At 38.9% G+C, this 23,251-nt stretch overlaps 1 protein-coding gene across 1 annotated transcript in view; it reads left to right on the forward strand.

The window, feature by feature from the left end:
* Positions 1-23,251, forward strand: part of CUBN (cubilin) — a 175,007-nt gene that overhangs the window by 149,164 nt on the left and 2,592 nt on the right. Inside the window, 10 exon segments of the mRNA XM_042472046.1 lie at positions 2,818-3,010; positions 5,374-5,503; positions 7,082-7,299; positions 13,916-14,121; positions 15,722-15,884; positions 17,343-17,551; positions 18,316-18,472; positions 18,612-18,790; positions 20,074-20,239; positions 22,636-22,871. Of these exon segments, the coding sequence (XP_042327980.1) occupies positions 2,818-3,010; positions 5,374-5,503; positions 7,082-7,299; positions 13,916-14,121; positions 15,722-15,884; positions 17,343-17,551; positions 18,316-18,472; positions 18,612-18,790; positions 20,074-20,239; positions 22,636-22,871 (1,857 nt within the window).

Below are 23,251 nucleotides of genomic sequence, written 5' to 3' on the forward strand. Positions count from 1 at the left end.
TGCAATGTAAGTGCCAATGCTTTTGATCATACGCCTCATTCCTTAAGATGTTAAATGTATACAGTACTGCTCTTTAAACAGTTTTTTAAAAGTCATCTTTTGCTCAAGATCCTTTCTCCAGAGCAGCACTGGGCAGCTGTTTGCAGTGCATCCCAGTAGCACAGGTCACTCCCTCTGAGGTCAGAATGAGGGGTCCAACCATGTGATCATCACTGGACACCTCATTCTGACCTCAGAGGGAGCGACCCGTACATCAGAACTCACATGCAAACATCTGCCTATCATGTCGCTTTGGGGTGACAGGTAATGGGGGACATCAGGGCAGCTTTGGGGCCAGAATACGCCAGGTTAGTCCTGGAGTATTCTGCCCATGCAGACACTGTTTTGGTCACAACTGACTTAAATTTCTCAGATTTCAGTGGGATTTAATTGTGACATTCTGTTGCTGACTACACATTTGTTATTTAGTTGAACATATCTTTTAACACTGATCTTCCCCTTCATTCAAGAAAATCTTTAATGTGCCTTTCCCCAGCATTATAATCTATTGTGAAACAGAATTGTTTGTTAAAGAGCTGCTTTAATTGCTAAATTTACTTGTTGGACATTTCATAAAGAAATAGAGATGAACGTATAACAGGTGGGTGACATTCTGGAATGCTGAAGAACTGCAGTTTTATTTCTTATTTTGTAATAAACAAGAAGCAAGCCAACAAATAATTTGTGGTGGCATGACCAAGACAATTGCACAGTTGTTTCCAACTTCCAAAATGCAGGCACATGCCAGCAAGAGTGAATCATCTCTTAGGAAGGCGCTCCTACTCTTTGTGCTTGATTTCAGCTAAGTAGCACGGGATGTTCTCAAGATCATCATTCTGGTGCAAAGGAGTATGAGACACATTTGGACTATAATTTAAACTATCAAACCCTAAAAACACAAATAAAGAACTGTTTACACAGCCACAGCTTAGTTGAAAGTGTCATATGACACTTTCACAGTAAATAAATGTAATGAAAGTAATGCCACAGTAAATAACCAATATTAATATATTTGAGAAAGAGTCCTCAAATTTTTTTCTTGGTTCTCTGGACTATTTCAAAATTACAGGAATCATGACAGAGAACTTAATAACCTTTTTCTCATTCTGCAGATTGAAGCACATATGTTTCTCCTTCAGTGTCATCATATAAATCTGTGTCATATTATGAAAATCATGGTTCTTATATTAATCCATTGAGAAGACCTTCCTTAACTGGATCCCTTCTGGGAGAAAGTCTGCATACTAATGAAATAAATAACTGAATAAGTAAACTGGTAGATATTTAATGGGGAGCTAACAGACTGCACCAGTACTGTATAATGAAAATTATGGGCACTAGGCTAAGACCTACTGTCGATAGACATTGATAGTTCTCCCCCAAGACAAAATGGCCTCAGTCTTCAGTATCAGATAAATAAAACTACAGCAGGGCTAAGTAAAGTTAATTGGGCTGCATTCTTTCTGCACAAAACTCAGAAACCACCATTGGTCTACAGGCCACAATTTGAAAACTGTTTTCTGGTTCCTGAAAAATGTTCACTCAGGCTTTTCACTACTGAAGTTTTGGCTGAAGTGTGTTCGTGCTTCTGATGCTCTCTTCATCTAGAATGCTGGACTTATGAATCTTCCTGTCTAGCTTAGGAAGTGGAACCAATTGATTAGGAATTGTCTTTGGTTTGTTTCTCAAGTTCTAAATTTAGTAGAATGCACCAGGCAATCTGCTGTAACTTTCAGTTCTTCCAGATCATGTGCATCTCCCACTCCTCCACATTATTCAAATTATCCAATGTAATATAAGCGTAAATATACCCATTGATAAAATACTGCAAAATTTAATGCTGCTGTGGTCACAATATAAGAACATCAAAATTCTGTTTATATACCCGATGGTAAAAGATTTCTTACACAGAAAAAAAAAACCTAGTTGCAATCATACATAGCAACACATGATGGCTAGCAGAGGTTTTTGTTTTTTTAAGAGGGAGGGCCTGTGTACGAGTTCTGTTGTTTTATTAATGTGTACCACTAATTAAGGGGATAAGAAAATATGCAAATGAACCAATTCTGTATGCACAAACTGTCCCAGTTTGCGGGGACAGATCTTATTAATCCTTCAATATCCCACTTTTTCAACTGCTTTTAAAATGCCCCAGTTTTTCTTCCTCCCACTTTCCCCCTTTCTCTTCAGTTTACTTCAGTTGCTGAAAACTGGGTCCAAATTGTGAAAGCAGTTTATACTATATTAGTGTGAGTGAGAGGAGGGGAAAAATCTTGCCTTTCTCTATAGTCTCAGACAAAAGCAAACTGCTACAGCCTCTAGTTTGTATGTTCTTCCTCATTAATAACTTTTGACATCTTGACCACGCTCTGATGTTGCTTTCCCACATATGTCTCTGTTTTTCTCTGCAAAATGGTGGAGGGTATACTTGTGAAAAAACTGATACCAAGCCTGACTAATATGATAGGGTTTGAAAAGAAGGATTTAGCTTAGTCTGGTTTGAGAGTTAGACTACAACTCTGGAGATCAAACTTCAATTCTAAGCTCGGGTAACCTTGGACAAGTCACATGCTGTCAGCCTCAAGAGAAGGCAATGGTAAACCTTTTCTGAACAAATCTTGCCAAGAAAACCCCATGGTAGGTTCACCTTAGCATCGCCATAAGTTGGAAACGACTTGAAGGCACACAACAACAACAAACAGCACATGGGGTTTGTAGGGAATAGGTGGGAAAACAATTCCATAACAGTATCATGAACTATTGTACATTTCAGATCAGAATGCCTTACAATATTGTGCTTATGATGGAGTAAAGATTTTCAAAGGGACCAGCATTACACCATACCCTGTGGCAACATATTGTGGTAATGAAATTCCTGATCCTGTCAGCATATTTGGACCCACTCTGCTTAACTTCTACACAGACTCTGATACTGTTGGCATTGGATTTTTGGCCACTTACAGAGTAATACGTGAGTAGTCATAAGCATATTACTTTGTTGTCTTGGATAGTGTATGTTTGTAAGCAAGAGGCAATTCAGTGATGCTGTGAAGCAGAGAGAACCAGTGGTGGGAAGCACCTGCCAGATAAGATCTGACACATTCTTGTTAGTACAAAGAATATGTATGGCAAGTGTGTGTTCAGAGGCCTGTTTTAGAATCAAGAAAAATAAGCAAATATGGTGGAATTAAATGTGAAAAGGTGGTGAAATTGGGCAAGCTAGAAGATATAGATCATAAGAAAAAGACCCAAAGCATTATCTTGGAGCCAAAAAGCAAGTTGGGGCAGTTCAGTATTAGAAGCTGAGTGTAGAGTCAAAGCTTATACCTGCTGTGGTGCTTGAACAAGCAAAGCTCCCCCAGTTTGTTATATTTTTATGATTTTTAAATGATTTTGGACAAGTGAAAGTGCATGGTCCAGTAGTGACTATTCCACAAATGGAAAGGAATCATAAGGGCAATGAGGAACTCTTTCTTTTAATCCAAGGAAGGACATCTTGCCAAATCAGTCATATTGGCCTCAACTACACTATGGTCCTTGAGACTGATAAGCATATAAGTATTTTCATCTAAATCTAACAGTTAATGGATATGTGAACTTCCATTATATGCATCAAGTAAGTACTAGTGTTAGAAATTGTGAATGTTTTCCTCCTTGCTGTACTTTTGACAAATGGCTGTTGCCTAAGCATGAAATCGAGTGTCTTTGTTCAAAATTAGTCACCCTGGTAGCCATTGCCTGCATGGAATAACATTGAAGGATGACAATGTTAAGTTACTCATGAAAGAGACCTTCATAACTCACTCAAGTTGGCTGCTGATGTCTGAGCTTTGACTTCTGACATTTAGGAAGTATGACTAAGTCTTTTTATTGGATTTGTTTGGCCCATCGAAAGCAGATTCTAGCAATTAACATTCTGTTTCTCTCTGGTTTTTGTAAAAGACAAAAAGAAAAAAATTCTGTTCTTGCTCACCATGAATGCTACTCTTTTATCTTGGGCTTTGGTCCTTATTTGTCAAAAGTCCAAAGTGCAGTGTTTGATAGACCCCCTATTGTAAATGAAAGTGAAGAACAAGCATCAGGATGGTCATTGTCCTTTAAAGAATTTTCTTTGCAATGTTAGTGGTTAATGTGATGACTAGTTCCTTATAAATGAAGCAGCAGTGGCATTGGACCATTTGTCAAGAGGGTCCAAAGCAGTCACTTGCCAAGTGAAGACTATTTAAAAAGAGCACAGTTGCTGGGACTTGTGACAAAAGCTGAGCCTCTTCTCTGACTCTGCTGCATCCATTTTGGGGAAAGCAAAGAAAGCTTGAATGTACCTTGGCTCCTACCCCTACAAGTTGTTAAATGGCTCTTGAAGAAAACATTTTTCCCCTGTTGAATTCATTCAACAGTTACAAAAGCACCCAATTAACTTCTGAAAAGTAAGGATCTCCCTTCACATCTAGCTTAAAGGTTTAATTTGTTGTAAGGTTTTTCCCATGCACCAGTGATGGTGCAAATGATGTAAGAAATAGTAATTACTGTTATTGACAAACACTTAAGAAAATGACTGTCTTATTACACATAAATGTCTATGGTCAGGGACCATCATGATATCACACCACCATCCAGCAAATAATTTATCAGAATATAACAGATGGGATGTCTTTCTTGTGGAACATCCTGCTTTGCTTTCTTCTCCATGGTGTCTTGCTATCTACTGTTGAATTTTGATCTACAAGTTAAAGGGTTTGTTTTTGCTTTTGGGGAAGGCATGTTTTGGTTCTCTCTCTTTTTAAAAGAATTTGAATGATTTGTTGTGTTTTGTTTGAATCTTCTTCTTGTACATCATTTGATTTTACTTTTAGCTTGAAGTTGCCTTCAGTGCTCCAGTTTTTGAACAAGAAAGGCAGCTTGTGTGGACTTATACCTAAATAGGATTAGCTACATTTAGTTTCCACTAAAGTCCATGGGGATAGTCAAGACTAAATTTTCACATTCATTTCAGTGGGACACAAATGCACCTGATTTAGCAGGGACCAAAGATGTAACCCATGGCCCATTTTGTCTCCTGATACTCCATTTACAAATTTTATAGAGGTTGTTTTTTTCTTCACAAGTGGATTAGAATATTTTTCAAGAATCTTCACTGACACTTTTGCCTTTGAATGAATAAATAAAAAAGAGCTTTCTCAAGAGATACCAACAAAATGGAACCATGGTTTCTACTTTCAAGTTAAGCGCTACATTCAAAAAAATATGTATACAGGAAAAGCATTTCTGGAATATTAATACATGGTGGGTTTTATTATAATTCACTAATCTCTTAGTGTGTGCATTTCATTGCAGCTTGTGGTGGTGTTTTTAACAGAACCAGAGGCACAGTCAAGAGCCCTACCCATTCACTTACTGAGTATCATCACAATATGAATTGTTCATACCACATCACCGTTGGAACCAACAAGATAGTGGCACTCAAGTATGTTAACCCAGTAGCAGTTTACATTCAATGAAAATGCATTCGTTTCTGGGTTTAGTTTTCCTTTGCATTTCTTCCGCTGTTGGCTCTCAACTTGCTCAGGGGTTAGGGGCACAGGATCACTATGGAAAAACCAGAGGAAAGCCCTCTGTTTTTTACCTGAGAGAATACTTCTATAGGCATTTGTAGGTCCTTCACCATGATTGACCAGCCTGATGGTCAGTTTCTGGTGGATGTTGACCATAAAATTGTGCTGGAGGACCTACCAATGCCTAGAGAGAATATATATTTTTCAGTCATGTATAGGGCAGAAGCAAAGGCAGTGGGAAAAAAGTAATATGTGAATAATCAGATCCACAAATGATTAATCCACAAATATAGAGGGATGACTGTACAATACATACTTTTGTATTCCAGTAAGTAATTTTTCTGAGAGTATAGTGCTTCACAATGATTGTGAACTGTTTTGTAATGAGAGTTGAACTCATCTTGTGACATTTGCTCTGCCCATGGAAACTTGATCTATTCATTAGTCATATTATGGCAGCATAATGCATTAGTTTCATGGCTGTCTTCCACACAGGATACTGTGCATGCAGCAAGTAAGGGTTTAGAGCCCAGCCCATGGGCTTCCAGTTCATCTTCACTGTGTGGGTAGTGAATCCTCTTTTAATTTTAATTTTTATCCATGATGATGGATCGATTGGCTGCTGCTGATCCAGGCCTAAACAGAGAGCATAGCAGCTCTTCTACGGTACATTAGTCTGCACAGGGGCTATGGGGAAACTATGGTGGGGTACAGACCGCCCAAAAAAGATGGTCTCCCTGCGCCTAGTTTGGGTCCACAGGGAAGCTGCAACTTCCAGACCAAAAAGAACCCATGAAAAGCGGGTTCTCCTTGCGACGCCATTACGTCACAGTGGGCCAACGGTGCACTTGGGATGTCATAATGGTGCCGTGACGTGTGGACGCTATGCGTCCAGCATGTCATAATGGCGGCGCCCATCTGTACAGGGCGCCGCCAATTTTGATGCCCTCCTCACATGCGAGGGGTGAGGAGGATCTAGAAGTGCCACACCAAGGCACCCCTTGCACATGACAAGGGAGTCCTTTTCGGCCTGTCTGGACTGGGCCTATAATAGTCTGCACAAGTTCTGACTTGATTTCTCAAGCAGAATGCCCTTAAATTTTACAGTTGAGTGTTTTTCTTTTATTTAGACCTCTTTCACTTGAAATTATATGTTGTTTAAAGATACAGTGTACCCTTGGTATCTACTGAGGTTGGGTTCCTGAACCCCCCCATGAATACCAAAATTCGTGGATGTTCAAGTCCCATTAAATACAATGGCATAATAAAATGGAAAATCAAGGTTTGCTTTTTAGAATGTGTGTGTGTGTGTGTGTGTATTAATATTTTCAACCTGTGGGTGGTTGAATCTGTGGATAAAGAACTTTTTATTCATGGTGCTTGCCTTCATGGTTCCAGACTACTAAATGCATGCCTTTCCTGCTCTTTAACATAGGTATAAATGTTAAGCAAAGCAGAACTATACAATGATCCAGCAATTCATTTTACAGATTCAACAGTTTCCGCCTTGAAGTCTCTTCTTTGTGCTACAAAGATTATGTTGCTGTGTATGATGGACCAAATATCGCTTCTCCACTTCTTGGCAAATTCTGTGGAGCAATTTCTCCTCCCACTATCAAGAGTTCCTCGAATACCTTGTTTCTGTTGTTTACTACTGATTCCTTTGGAGCAGATGATGGATGGAGAGCATCTTTCAGGGAGACACTAGGTAAGAGTGAAATCCAAGTGTATAACTTCTAATACTTTAAATCTGAACATCCTATAATGGAATAGCATGCTTTAGAGTTAAAACAGGGATGGGATGGCTCTGGCCAATGGGCCAGATATATGGATATAAATCTTTGTTTTAAAAAAAAATCACAGGAAAGAATGAATAATTTTACCATTTTCCTCCTGACTGACAGACAGTCTTCAAAAACTGTTCAGTTTTCAAATATTATTTGTAATTCAGAACTTACCATACTTTTTTCTCTCTCAAAAATCACTTTTTCCCACAGAAGACTGCATTTTCTTCATGTTTCCTGCAAACACACACACAGAGAACCCTGTAATATTTTTTTGCACAGAAAATAACATTTCTGTAGAGAACACAAGGTACTATCACAAAACACAGCCTCCCTAAACAACAAATCCTAGGATTTCATAGCATGAAACCATGGCAGTTAAAGTAAAACAATAGTGCTATAACTGTTTGGATGATGTTATATACATATTATTATATATTACTTTTAATATTGTAGGCAGTATAACTGTCAGTGCCAGTTGCTGAGGGCACGAGTAAGAGAGTTCTGTTGCACTCATGTCTTACTTGTGGCCTTTCTGATATATCAGGGACAATTCCAGTTAATCATCTGTCATTCTACTTTTTCAGCTGCTTTTAAAATGTCCCAGTTTCTCCCTCCTCCTCTCACTTTCCCTCCTTACCCTCATCATATTACTATTGCTGCAAACTGAATTCACAGAGCAGATGTTCATTCAATTAACTCAGCGGGGAGAGAGGCAGAGTGGGGGCAGAATTCTCCCCTTCCCAGTAGGCTCAGGAAAAAGCAAACTGCTACTGCCTCTCCTAGCTTGTGCATTCATCCTCATTAATCATTTTTGCCATCTTGACCACACTCTGATGTCCTTTGGCCACATGTGTCCAGGTTTTGATCTATGAAATGTGGGAGTTTATGCTTTCTACAGGCATATAGATGACCGCTGTGGAAAACAGAATTCTGGACTAGATTGGCATTTTGTCAGGTCAATCATGGCTCTTCTTATATTCTTACATTAAGAATACTGACTTTTAATCCAGCCGTCTCATAATATTGGAATATATCATAATCAGAGGAGAAGGATTAGCCATAAAGCTCTTACCTATTATCTACCATGTTGTTGTTTTTTTTTGCTTGTTAATTTAAAGTTTGGTGAGAAAAGAAAGAGGCAGTAACTCTTAAGGTTTTGTAAAGTGTGCACTCCAGATTTTGTTGACAAAAAGCCTTTGTGGTGTAACAGAAACATAGTCTTACACTGAGTCATTGTAACTCCACCCCATCCCCACACAGCTAGTAGCTGTTTTCTAATTGGTACAGTCAAAAAGAAACAGAAGCATAAGGAATATATCAGAGCATTGTCTCCTTTGCCAAACATACTCACAGATTTCCACTGCAATCACAGTTATTAACAATTTTTCAATTTGCTAAGATTGGGCAAGGTTCAAAGATGTAAAACACAATCCCTTCATAAATATTCTCATAAAATAAAACAATGATCTTTCACACGATGCTAGTTAGTAGATTAGTGTTTTAAAGGATTCGCTTTCTTCTCTTTGGAGGTATTCATTCTGGACTTTCAAGGGTAATAATTCTGTCCTGGGGTGTGTCCAGTCTGGTTTGGAATGTCTTTGAGAGATCAGAAGACTTTTTGCATAGGTCCTATGCTGGCTGAATGTGATTATATATAGTGTAAATACAAATGAATTAGTCCCTTTAATTATTGCAACATGGCTTGGCTGAAATAGTAGTTCGGGAGATTTTGTGCATCTTTATAAAGCATGATTATGCTTAAATCTAGAGCAAATAAAGATGCAAACAACAGGAAGCTTTTGTAGAAGTAGTCTTTAAAGGCACTCCCACCTACCAGAAGAAAAAACCCAAAGATATTTTGTATTAGCACTGTATCCACATATCAAATCTGAAACACAAATCTTCATTAATGTATAATGAGTACATTATTCTGTGACTGTATTAGTGAATTGAGATGGGGTAATGTGATTATAGTGTTCTGCTCAATGTTTTAGGTCACTGTAATTAACTCTAGGAAGGAGGTGAACAGAAATGGTGAACTCATTTGGATTAATCTAAGCATTGCTTATTTCCTTACTTCTGGATTTGGTCCATTTTCATCAGTGAATATAAGATTTTCACACCAATTTTGTCACCCATAATTATTGTTTCTGCTTGTGGATATATTTTTTCTTTTTTGAGAGATGAGCAGTTTGTTGAATTAAAAGGAAGCTATAGGAGTTAATTGTTTAAACCTGAACCTGTGCACTCAGATGCCTATTCAGATGTTGTTGTTTTTAACAGGACTATCTGAATAATCTTGCTCAAGTATTGCAGTTTTGTTGTTCACTTTTTTAAAAAATTGGAACTGCATCAGTTTGGTTGCTCACACATGTCAGCACTCGAATAAGGATGATTATGTGGATGTATTCAAAGCACATTCAAGGCATGCAGAGTTTTATTCTGGTTTATCCTGGGTCTGTTTGCATTGGTCATTCACACAGCTGGCAATATGAATCTTTTCTGAAACCTCTGGGGGTAAAAAGCCCAAGATAGATTATCCTGGGTTAATTGGGGTTTTTGGCACCTCTCAAACTTAATTGAATGCATTCGAAATGCATGTGAACAACAAAGATTCAATCCACATTCTACCAGGATTATTTTCACTGTCTGAGGTTGTAGTTAATCTGGAGAGTGTGGGCTCCAGTTTTTGCTGATTCTGCTGTATCTACCTCATTCTTTGAAGCAGGGACATGATAGTTTGGCCTTTTTTAAAAAAGAAAAAGGCAGTGATCGTGGTGGTGGTGGTGGTGTGGGGAAAGAAAATACAACAAAGCAAGATAAGTAACGTTGGCGGGATACAGACTGGCAAAATGTAGCATGGCGGCAGAGGCAGCAGTAGGGTTAGGGAGCTTTTTGCGGGTCCTTTTTGCTGTGTGAGGGAGCTGCACGGTTTGTCAGCTACAGCTCCCTCGTGCAGCAAAGCAAGATGCTGGCAGACCTCCCTTTTTGGGTGGTTTGTATAGTGCCATTTTCTAGTTTGGACCTTTTTAAAAAAGAAAAAGGCAGTGGCTGTGGTGTGGGGAAAGAAAATACAACAAAGCAAGAGAGTACCTGATAAGAAACATTTTCTGGTTGAATTGACATTCTGGCTGGTTTCATTACCAGAGATTTGTTTATAATTAACCACAAGTATTTTCAATTATGTCCTTTCTGGCTGAGCAGACTGAATATTGCTCATACATTGAATTGGAGGGTGAGGGAGAGACCTCTGCTTTAAATATAACCCATTTATTGTTCATTCTTTCATTAATATTGGCACCATTCCAACCAATGCAATTCTCTATTAGTTTAGCTTTAATAAAAAATAGCACTTTCCCTCTTTGAGTCAGAATCATCATTCCTTTAATATAGCTGTCACAGTGAACATGAGCTATATTAAATCCAACATCACAGTGCTCAATATCTGGCTTGAAGCCACCTTTCATCAGTTCCTTCCAAACCAGTCAGCAACAAAAGATTGTTGCAAGAATGGCAGATTTAGTGATGGGTTGCAATAATAGAAACATTATGTGTAAAGAAATAGGGGATAGTATTGCTTTTTGACTGACAACACTTGGGGCTGCGAAGAAGCTTATGCACTCATTCAATCACTACATTTGATATATTAATGAAAGCCAAAGTGAGGTAACACCTTCGATGGACCCATGGTCAGAGAATAGTGAGCAAGCTTTCAAATTCTCCTGAGAAAATGTCAACTATTTTAAAACTGTTTAGTTGATCTTAAGAATCAGGCATTTCTGTTGATTCGAGATAGTTTTTTCATCTTCTCTTTAATGGACAAATAGGATTGCCTAAGGATTTGCCACATTTTTAAAAAGTTGGATGTAAGTCAGAAACAACTTGAAGGCACTCAACAATACTTGAGAGAACTGGTTGCTTGGTTGGTTGGTTGCTTTTATACCCCCTCTTCCAATATGGAACCCAAAGCAGCTCACAGTATGAATTAAAGCAATGGATAATAGAAACATTTTTTTTAAAAAAACCCCTAAATAATCACATTAAAGCATTAATTGAAAACAGTTTAAGAGGCAGTTAAAATATAATAATAATGATAAAAGCATACTCCAATTACTAAAACCAAAAGTAAATTAAAGTTTTCAAAATGATGGAAGAATCATTGCACAAGGGAAGGCTGATGCAGCTCTTACCATTGTGCTGAAAGAAGGTCCATCTCAGATAACGGAGGCTATGGGGTGGGGATTGGCAGAAATGGTTAGGAGGCCAGATGGACTGGTAGTGTTTGAACTTTTCTCAGTTTTGATGATGAGGCTACATGCTCCACCAGTATTTGAAGTCTAGACTATCTTGGAAGGAATAGGCTATCTTATGTTCAGAGCAGCACACAGATCTCTCCTGAAATGCATTACTGTTACTTCTTCGAACCAGCTGCCTGAAATGACAATATTATGGAAAGTTACCACTAGGTGCATGGTTACGAGTTACCATGTTGAGGGAGACATTAAATTAAAGAGGAAGCATAATATTACAGTTCTTCACAAGAACTGTTTGTAGGACCATGAATTCCTAACTTCAGCAATTTTGTATCCTTTGCTTTGTTACCCCCTTAGAGATACTGAAAAGCTGAACTTACAATAAATGACAGTGTGGTGGCAACAGGTTTCCATGCTCCTGTTCAGTGGACATGTTGGGCATATCTTGAGAGCCTCCATCCATACAGCATGGTTGAGAAACTTTACCCAGTGTTCCTAGTTGCAGTTAACAAATTCATGTTAATCTAAAAAGGAGGAAGGAACTGGAAGGAGAAAAGGAAGAAGGAAAAGGAAATGTGGCAGCACCTTTAAGACTAATTTTAACACTAAAGAAACGCTGCCACATTTCTTCCCCTCCGCCCCCTCCTTGTTATGCAGCAAGAGACTAACTCTGCTACTTCTCTGAACACTGAGTTAATCTAAGAATGTGCAAGTACCATATGCTCAGAAGTTCCAATAACTGGGTCACTTATAGGTAGTTTCCTGAATACAGATGTGTGGGATTAATTTTGAACATCTACATTGTCAAATCTGAGAAGGGTTTTTTTTTTGTGTGTGTGTGTGTGCCTCTGGAAATCTAAAAGACAAAGACACAGCTCCTCCTATTGTTCAAAAAGAGGCATCTGTGATATGATCAAAAAACAGAAAGCAGACTTTGTTTCTATTTCCTTCTAATGAATTCTGTTATATAATGACAGGTTTTTATTTTCTTTGCATTTCCCATTACTTTGAAGATAGGAAAACAACATTAATATGAAAATGTTACTTGATGCTTTTGCTTTGTATTTTAGCAGCAGCATGTGGCTGCAAGAGCAATTCAGCCAGTATCAGAAAGAGTCTATCCCTTCCAAAAGTAATTAGAAAGTCCACAAGATAATGCTGAGCATGGGATAATTGAGGACTTTCCAAACTTCTGCTAAGCAAGTTTCTTTCCCACAACTAGCTAATGGCAACCTTTTCATTTTAGGACCAGCTATTTATGGAACTGGCCTATACAGAGCCATTAAAAACTCTGTTGAATTTACATTGGGATGTAAAGCTTCATAAATTTTGTCCTTACAGGCAAGGATAAGTAATTTTACCATTTCTCTCCTTGCTGCAAAAAAATTCTTCAAAAACTATACATAAAGTATTTTGTGCAGAATAAGTCCTAAACTGTAAATATTATTTCAAAACACAATACAGTTTTTGAATACTATCTACAGTTTGGGACTTACTCTGCACAAAATACTTTCTGTGAAGAAAACGGTGTAAAGATCCTTGCTTATCTATGATCATTCATGCTCATCTAGGATTATTCTTCTCGGTGTTTCCTAACCCTTGAAAAACTCATTTTGACCATTTTGTGGGGGAATATTTTTGAAAATTCTTTCTAAATAATAATAATAATAATAATAATAATAATAATAATAATAATAATGCATACTATTACAGACTGATCCTAAATCTCAATACATTTGAACTAGTAGATAATATTAAATTAAATGTCTTACTCAAATGTTGCTTTCTGAAAGACTTAATGTCTTATGTGCATGAAATATCTTTTTACATATTATGTTGAATGCATACTGGGGGGATAATTATGTGTGCTATATTGTGCTTCCCATTGCCTCTATACATTCAATAAATTGTGTAAATCAAATTTGTGTTCATAGAGTTCCACCCTGCTTTTTCAACAATGTCATTTGTGAGGAGAGAGCTCTGCACAGTAAGAGGTCTTCTCAATTGTTACTTAATATGATGAGGTTGGAAGTCTGTATGGTTCTACTCCTCAGGTCCTCCATACTTTGGCAAATTTATAGCTTTGAACTGAATTGGTTTCAGAACTGAATCCCATTCACAAGGTTCAGTAGTTAGCTAAATCCTTTGTAAAATATAGAAGTGATGTAAACTGTGCCCCAAACATTAACCATTAAGAAACATACTGCAAGAAAAATATACAATTTGTATTTTAAGACACTGATATCAAGTAATGTAACAGATTTTAAATCTATGTTTTTAACAGGTCCTCAACAAGGCTGTGGTGGTTTTCTGACAAATTCAAGTTATAGCTTTGGTTCTCCAGATTCCAATGAGGATGGCAGATATGATAAAGATTTGGAATGTATTTGGATGATAGTTGCTCCCACAGATAAGCTGATCAACCTCACCTTCAATACTTTTCACCTGGAAGCAACAAGTTTGGGCAACTGCAGATATGACTATGTCAAAGTAAGATTTTAATAAATGCAACACTCTCTCTTTGGCTTGTTCTGACCTTAGTTTCAGTAGTTTCATAAAACTGTTAAAAGGTGTTAGCAAAGTATAAATTTTGAAATGGAAGCACTCCTTAGCCATTCCCCTCAAAGAGTAAAAAAAAACCCAGAAAGTAGGAGATTATGTTGATCCATACTAACCATCTCTGGTGGTTTTCATCTCCACCAGGAGTAGTTTTTTTCATAAATCTAATGAGTTTTAATTTCCCATTCAAATCCAAGTGTGACAGAACTCCTATCCAGACTGCCCTCCCCTCCAGTCTCAACCTTAGGGTTCCTGTCATTCACCGTGCCATTTTACCCACAAGATCCCTCCCTGGATCAGCTACTTGGGTGTCATGCTGACCTCTGTGCTGGACAAATGACTGTACTAATCACTAGGTTCACTGTGGAAAATTGTGACCAGTTCTCTCTTTCAATACTTAAATGCAAACAGTCACACATGGTTGTAGAAAGTAAAACCAGTAAAGATTTATTATATAACAGTTAAGTCAAACATGAACTCCCTGAACTCTTTCTGCATTCCCAGCTCCCCAAGCCCTCTTCACATCTGATCAGTTTTTCTCTTCATAACTGGTCTCCACTCTGTCTCTGACTGTCCTAACTAACTCTTACACACAAACCTCTAGATTATCACTTCCCCTCCACTGGGAAAGACTATGGTCCAAAACACACTGCAAAAATAATCCAGTTTGAGACTGCTTTAACTGCCCTGGCTCAGTTCTAGGGAATCCTGGGAATCATAGTTTATTGTGGCACCAGAGCTTTCTGACAGAGAAGGCTAAATGTCTCACAAAACTACAGTTCCCAAAGTTCCCAAGCATTGAGCCAGGGCAGTTAAAGTGGTCTTAAATTGGATTATTTTTGTAGTGTGCTGTGAACCAAAGATTACCCATTTTCTCCCTTCACACCAATTTATTTGCCTTGGACTGCTAAAAAGACCAATAAATGGGTCCTAGAGCAAATCAAGATGACTAAACTGAGACTGTTGTACTTTGGCCATATCATGAGAAGAAAGGAGTCCCTAGAAAAGACAATAATGCTTGGTAAGGTAGGAGGCAGCAGGAAAAGACCACATTACAGATTGAGATAGACTCAGTCAAGGAAGTCTGCAAGGCTTTCCTGAGTCTGCAAAAGTGGAGCAGATTTGTTGATAATAGAGTGACTTGGAGATCTCTCATTCATGAGTCATCATAAGTCGAAGTTGATTTGACGGCTGCTAACAGGATCTGAAGATTACTTCAATCCATGGTTTCAGAACCTTGTTGATTCCAGACCTGATAACAACCATAGATGTAGTGGGAAACTATGATTAACTAGCCTGAGACATTATAAACTTCTGCATTCCAAAAAAGAAGGAAGGGGTGCCATGAAGTGATGTGTGAGCCAAAGGCTACAATTGGACTAAATATTTTTATGCTGAACCCTTGAATTACTACTGCCACCAGTTTTGAGCACTTGAACCATAACTGCCAGCTATTCAACCAAGTTATAATTGTGCAGGTTGTCCTGTCCATTCTGTTTAAGGTTATACTTCTCTCCATTTTGTCTTTTAGCTGTATGATGGTAGTGATGAAAATGACACTCTAGTTGGCACATTTTGCGGCTCCAACATTCCACCGCATTTTCTTTCTACTGGCAACTTTTTAACTATTAAATTTGTCACTGATATGTATATAGAAACAGCAGGTTTCAATGCTACCTACACCACTGTGGACAGTAAGTATACCTCCCCACAATAATAGGTTGTTTTTGTTGTGTATCAAGTCAGTTTTGACTGATAGCAGTCCCAAGGTGAACCTATCATGGGGTTTTCTTGGCAAAATTTGTTTGGGATGGTGGTGTTGCTTTTGGCTTCCTCTGAGGCTACGAGCATGTGACTTGCCCACCTGGGTTCCCATGGCCAAGCAGGGATTGGAACTCTAGTCTCCACAGTCATAGTCCAATGCTAAAGCCATTGTACCACACACAGAACAAATATAGGAAACTCCAGTGAATGTGTGTGTGTGTAACACTGGCCAACACTCAAACTACTACACCGTGTTGTGACTCCTTTATTTTACACATCTTGGGGGGAATCTCAAAGCAAAGAACTAAGTACAGTGGACCCTTGTTATACACTGGGGTTTGGTTCCAAGATCCCCCGTGTATAACAAAATCCATGTATGCTCAAGTCCCATTAAATATAATGACATAGCAAAATGGTGTCCCTTAAAAAAACATTGAAAATCAAGGTTTGATATTTGAAATTTATACTTTTTGAACATTTTCAAACTGTGGATGTTTGAATCTGTGTATAAGAAGGACCGACTGTATAGAAATACAAATGTCAATTAAGAAGCTATTTTTCCTCCAGTGAGAATCCAACTTCCCAGACCTGCCCCCAAAGAAGCCCTGACCCTGTTGTCACTGTGCTTATAATTGTTATTGTTATGTTGCTATATAGATGACCTCTTAATTTTCTTTAGCTTTGTTATTTTACAGCTTCATCTATATTTAAACTATTTTTTTTAAAAAAATTAAATTAAATTAAAATTTAAAAAAGCACACCACAAGGCCAAAAAAGGGGGAGTCACAGCCCACACGGGGCCTCAGCCAACTACAGTTGGCCCTTTGTATCCATGGATTCTTTATTTACGAATTCAACCATAAAAGGCTTGAAAATAATCCAAAAAATATCCATTCCAAAAGGCAAACCTTGATTTTGCCTTTTTATATAAGGGACACCATTTTACTATGTCATTGAATTCAGTGAGATTTGAGCATCCATGGATTTTGGTATCTACAAGGGATCCTGGAACCAACCCCCAGCAGATAGCAAGGGCCCACTGTACAACCAACAGAGTTTACGGGTGCAATGGTTCCTTTTTCACTTTGAGGAGTGTGCCATTTTTTCATCTGTCAGATGTTGGAAAGTATATTCTAGGATATTCTAGTATTGTTAATATAAAAGTTATTCCACTACTATATTTTATAAGTAAATAATGGAAAGATATCATTGATTTCTTATGAACTTGCACATCTAGTTCTTTAGAGTTGAACACATATAGCCCAGAAGTCTCACTCATATGAGTGGAGCACATTGTAAAGTAAACACTGCTGTAGTTCCACAGCTAAAGATACAAAGGAAGGAATGCCTAGAACAGAATTAAACTGATGTACTGTTATTTCTTACAGGACTGTGTGGAGGTACATATAATGCAACTTCTGCCATGCAGACTGCCACTTCCCCATACTTTCCCAATGCATACCCACCACTTACATTCTGCAGATGGGTCATTGATGCTCCTCCTGAGCAACAAGTCAAGGTAGTAGTTCAGGAATTCCACCTATCCTCCAGCCAAGACTGCTCTCAGAATTATGTAGAATTTCAGGATTCACCATTGGTAAGTCAGCCAACCAAGTTCTTCTTTCTTGGGGACTGTTCAGTACTAAAGAGCGTTGTACAGTCAGCCTTCCATACTCACAGATTCTGCATCTGTGGATTCAACCATCCAAGGCTTGAAAATGTTCAAAATAAAAAATAAATCCTAAAAGCAAACCTTGATTTTATCATTTTATATACGGGGCACCATTTTACTATATCATTGTATTTAATGGCAGTTGAGCATCTGCAGATTTCGGTATCCACTTGGGGGGGGAGGGGGCTGGAACCAAATCTCAGTGGATACCAAGGGCTCACTGTACAGGCAGTGACACTTCCCAGTCTTAGTCCATGTGGTTTTCCTGTTAGGGGTTGGTCTCCTTGCAAAACCTCCTCAGTCACTCAGCACTCACTATCAGTCATCAGATGGCTATAAATGGTGACTATGGCACACCATAGGTTGCACAGCACTATGTTTGTGGAATACTTGCTGTTTTGGACTACAGTTCCTAGAATACATTACTGCTAATTCCCAGAATGGTAGCTTGAGAATCCTGGGAGTCGTAGTCAAAACCATTACATTTTCTAAGTTGTGATCCTACAATAGCTGTACGTACAAGCATACAACCCCTCCCCGTGGTACCAAAATATTTTTTGTGATAATATACCACAATCTGGTGGAAAATCTCCTTATTTTGTTTTGTTTTATTCTATCCGATCTCCTTGCATACCAAATACCAGTTTTACAGTGTCTTATTATACTTACCTACGATTTTCACATTTCAGGGCAATCAAGAACATGCTGGTCACATTCACCGTTTCTGTGGTTCTGAAAAATTTACAATTCCAGAGTTTTATTCATATAGGCGAACAGCTATTGTAATTTTTAGATCTGAAGCCTATTTGACTAACAATGGACTTCGCTTCTCCTATCAAGCTTCAGGTAAAGTTTTTAACCTGTTTCTTCAGCTGTCGCAATTTGCTTAGCATATAATTATAGTTGATAGAACACTAAAGGTATGGTGTGTAATGTATAATTTCTGCATTATAAAATGTAGAAATAATTTTTGCACCCCTTCTAGGCTGCAGCAGAGAATACAATCAATCATTTGGTTATTTGAAAAGCCCAGGCTGGCCCAATGGTTATCCTCATAACTTGGACTGTACCATTATACTACGATCCCCAAGGAATCACACCATCTCTCTCTTTTTCCATTCTTTTAACCTAGAAGGTTTTGGATGTGAACATGACTTCTTAGAGGTATGACAGTTCGTGGCCTCTTTGGAAACTACAAAGAGTTTGCAAGTCTTTGCATCCAGTCCTCTAATTCTGGGTTGGGAATCAAATGGCCCTCCATGTGTTGGTTGGTTGCAGCCCCTAGCAATCCACATTTTCAGCTATGCTGGCTAGGGTTGCTGGGTTTTGCAGTTCAGCAATATCTGAAGGGCTGCATGCTTCCTGCTCCCATCTACCCTGGATATCACCAATTCCTTTTAATATTATTAGGTGCCATGTTATTTAATAAGCTATATAGCAAGAACAATAGTAGCTTCATTTATATACTGCTTCATACTGAAATAAGCAGCCTCTAAGAGGTTTACAACTATAAACTAATTGCCCCCAACAAGTTGGGTACTCATTTTAGCGACCCCGGAAGGATGCAAGCCTGAGTCGATCTTGAGCCCTGGCAGGTATTGAACTCGCAACCCTACGGTTTTGAGTGAGTGGCTGCAGTACAGGCATTTAACCACTGCACCACCAGGGCTCCTTGATTACTTGATATCATGACCTTTGGGGCTGCTGATGTTTTTTTTTTTTAAAAAAAAGGGAATAGCACTGATCATAAAGCAAGCAGAGAATGCACCATAGACTCAACATAGTCAGAAACATCCATAGGTTCCATCCTGTGGAATCCTGGGGTTTTAGTCTGGTGAGGCAGAGTACCACTCTGGTTGAGAATTCCAAATGCCCTTTCCTAAATTATCAGTCCCAGGAGCAAAGTCTAGGTCAGTGGTGCCATTGGGTGGGTGTGGTGGTGCAGACTGCACTAAGTCACACCCCAGAGGGGGTTGACACCCGGTGGGGGTAGTACACCCAGGGGGAGTGGGCAGATGCCAACTGGCTCCCCCGCAGCCATGGCCACATGGGATTTGAAAAGCTGGGGGGACTGCTAACAGGTTTGAAAGCATCCCTCACCTCGCTGCCGCTGTGTCGTGGCAGGGAGGTGGGGGCCCTGCCCCCAGAAGTCCCACAACCCCGCACCAGGTAACACCCTGGGCAGGGACACCATTGCCATAGGTTAGAACCGTGGCATTTAAGGTGGAATAGTAGCACAATAATTCCGTAATGTGAATGGACCCAGATTTTGCATGCCATTGTTTAAATCGGTCTTTAAAACAAGATGAAAGCTGTCTGCTGATGTAGTGGGGTAGCTTTAGTGAAATTATTAGGATAATTCAAGCAATCTCTTGCAAAGTTTTTAATGATACATCCTTGACCAACTCACTATTGTTAACAGTGGCTCTGTATATATTGTTTTAAAGGTTAGAAACGGTAGTGATGCAAGCTCACCACAGCTTGGACAGTACTGTGGAAACACCCTACCGAATCCAGTATTTCCTAAAAACCATGTTTTATATCTACACTTCAGAAGTGATCCTCTACTTTCTCATGAAGGATATGAAATTACTTGGACTTCATCAACAACAGGTACAAAATGGTTTCAGTTCATGGCAGGAGTTGAACTGGATGGCCTTTGTAGTGTCTTCCAGCTCTATGACTCTATGATACTATTATTCTAATCAGCCAGTCAGTCAGTCACTTTCCATTTATTATAATGACTTGGACTTATAGAATAGGTACATTTTAAAATTAGTTAAAAATAGCAGCAAACTAACAATGTAAACCCTATACTAAAATGCTAGGACGATGTCTCCAATGAAGAAGAATAAACATTTATTAGTCAGGAAAGCATCTGGTGGTAGACTTTGCTACAAAGCAAAATGCAAAGAAAGGGACAGTATAATTCAGGAAATACTGACCCTCATTATGTAAGTCAATGTCAACTTGAAGGCATACAACAGCAACAAGGAAACCCTGAGCTCAATTTCAAAAGCCCTCTGCAAGAAACCAGTTTAGACTCTTACGAAGGGCCATCTGCCTCTCTTACTTTTCTCTTCTCCTCTCTTTTCTTCTCTCTCTCTCTCTGTTTTTTTCCTCTCTCTCTTTCTCTTACCTCCTCTCACCACTTTTACTGGAAAGAGGGAGAAAAAAGGCAGGAGTGCTTTCTTTTTCATTTTTTTTGCACACAAAATTAGAAAATGTCAGTATTTGCCCTTAGCTGGGTAACAAATGCTTTTGGGTGTGGGGACTAAAATAAAGCAAATGTTTTACAGTCATACCAAACAAGTGTTTTTCAGTCACACTGAACATTGTTTAGTCTCTGAGGGCCTGAGCATCCAATAAGAAAAAAAGTGCTTCATAGTGAAGCCCTCTGAGGAAACAGCTCTCCCTCCAGTGAAATTCAAAACCACCACAAACACATGGAAAAACTGCACTGTTCTGCAGCTTCTTGCATTTGACAACTAGGTTATTTTCCTGTAGCTGTACAAAGCCTCTTTATTTGATTTCTTTTGATCCATTTATCTTTAAAGAATAAATTCTCCCCTCATTCCAGGTTTGCCACTTTTTGATTTCAGAATGTTTGGCATTCTCTGAGCAGAACAAAATATGCCTAAGAATAAGCAAAGTGCCTTTCACTTATTTCCTCACTGATTCTTCATGAGCTCAGTCAAAAGGCAATTTGGAGAAGGACAAATATAGGACAAAAATGAAACTCAAACTTAGTTAGCTTGGCTGTAGTTTTGGGAAGAGACTATACATAGTGGGTTATTCACACTGAAAATAATCCAGGATGAATCCAGGTTAAATCTCTCACACGCATCTCGAATGTACCCAATTAAGTTTGAGGGAGGGGGCTGCCAAAACCCTCACTTAATCCAGGATAATCGATATCTGGTTTCCCCCTGAGTTTTTTTTTTTTTTAAAGATCCATATCGTTGGTAGTGTGAGTAGCCAATGAAAATAGACCCAGGCTAAAATGTTGCATACCAAAAAAGGGGTTCGGAATGCATTCACATTGTCAACTGCATCTCTATTTGAATGCCGGCATGTGTGCACAACCAAACTCACAGAGATGCACATTGATGCAGTTCCACAGTGTGAATAACAAACCCAGAATATGCGAGTGAAATGATTCACATTGTCATGCTAAAAAAATGTATGAATGACCCCAGTGAGGAAATATCTTTCTCTACTTCTATTCCTTCCCATGACAATCCCTCCCTCCTTCACACACACACACTTGAGTCTCCTGTATTTGTTTTGTGTATACAGTAGGACGTTGTAATCCGCTGGGGTTTGGTTCCAGGATCCCCCATGGATAACAAAATCTGTGGACGCTCAAGTCTCATTAAATATAATGGCAGAGCAAGATGGTGTCCCTTATATAAAATGGAAAATCAAGGTTTGCTATTTGGAATTTATACTTTTTTTGAATATTTTCAAGCCATGGATGCTTGAATCCATGGATAAAATATCTGTGGATAAGGAGGGCCAACTGTATTCAGTACTTCACACCAGTGGCCTACAGTCCAAACTTAGGCGGGGTACATACCTCCGCTTTGCGGCGCTCTGCCGCCGCCGCCAGTAGGTCCGCGGGGGAGCCGGAGCCTTCACACGGCCCGACTCCCATGCGGACCGAAAAAGAAGCTCCAGGGGCACACTCGCTACGTCACAAGTGACGCGACGTGTACGGACGCTCAGCGTCCGATACGCAAAGATGGCGCCGGCCATGTAGAAGGGCCGGCGCCATCTTGTACGGACGGAGTCCGTACTAGGCCCAGGGGCGTCTATAAGAGACGCCCCCTTTTTAAAATGGGATGTCCTCCGGACGTCCCAAATGGCGGTGCAGAAAGCACCTTAGAAGCAGGCACTACCTATGGCACTTTGGCATTTCTAAAATTAATATAAACAGGTGAAATAACATCATGTTCTTTTGCTATTAATATTTAATATTTTATGCTATTAACATTCTCTCTTTATAGGATGTGGTGGTACCTTATATGGTGAGACTGGCTCATTAGCCAGCCCAGAGTATCCAGCTTCTTATCAGAATCATACAGACTGTGAATGGAAAATTAATGTCCCAACAGGAAGGGTAGTTACTGTTCATTTCAGTTTTATCAGGATTGATGATCTGGGTGACTGTACTAGCAACTATCTAACACTTTACAATGGACCAGATAGTAGTTATCCATTTATTGGACCATACTGTGGACAGGTTGGTTTGAATTTTCTTTCTGTACTGGTTTTGTCAGTGTACAGACCTCCTCTGAACATACCTTGCCAAGATAACAGCATGATAGCTTTGCCTCAGAGTTGCCATAGATTGGATATGACTTGAAGGCACACAACAACAACAACAACAGGCATTATAATATTAATGGCAGTAGCATTCTAGTTGTATATCTATTTTTTAAAAATTATCTTTCCCTGAATTTGAAATAATTTTATTATGATTTATCCATTTAATGTTACACTGTTATACTGTTTTATACTGATTGCTCCATATAGAGTGCACATCATAGTTATAGGCAAGGATTTGCTATGAACAAATGATATTTTGATAGTGATATTTTCAGCATCATGGCTCAGTCCTAG

This window comes from Sceloporus undulatus, chromosome 6, assembly GCF_019175285.1.
Source record: "Sceloporus undulatus isolate JIND9_A2432 ecotype Alabama chromosome 6, SceUnd_v1.1, whole genome shotgun sequence".
Taxonomy (NCBI): domain Eukaryota; kingdom Metazoa; phylum Chordata; class Lepidosauria; order Squamata; family Phrynosomatidae; genus Sceloporus; species Sceloporus undulatus.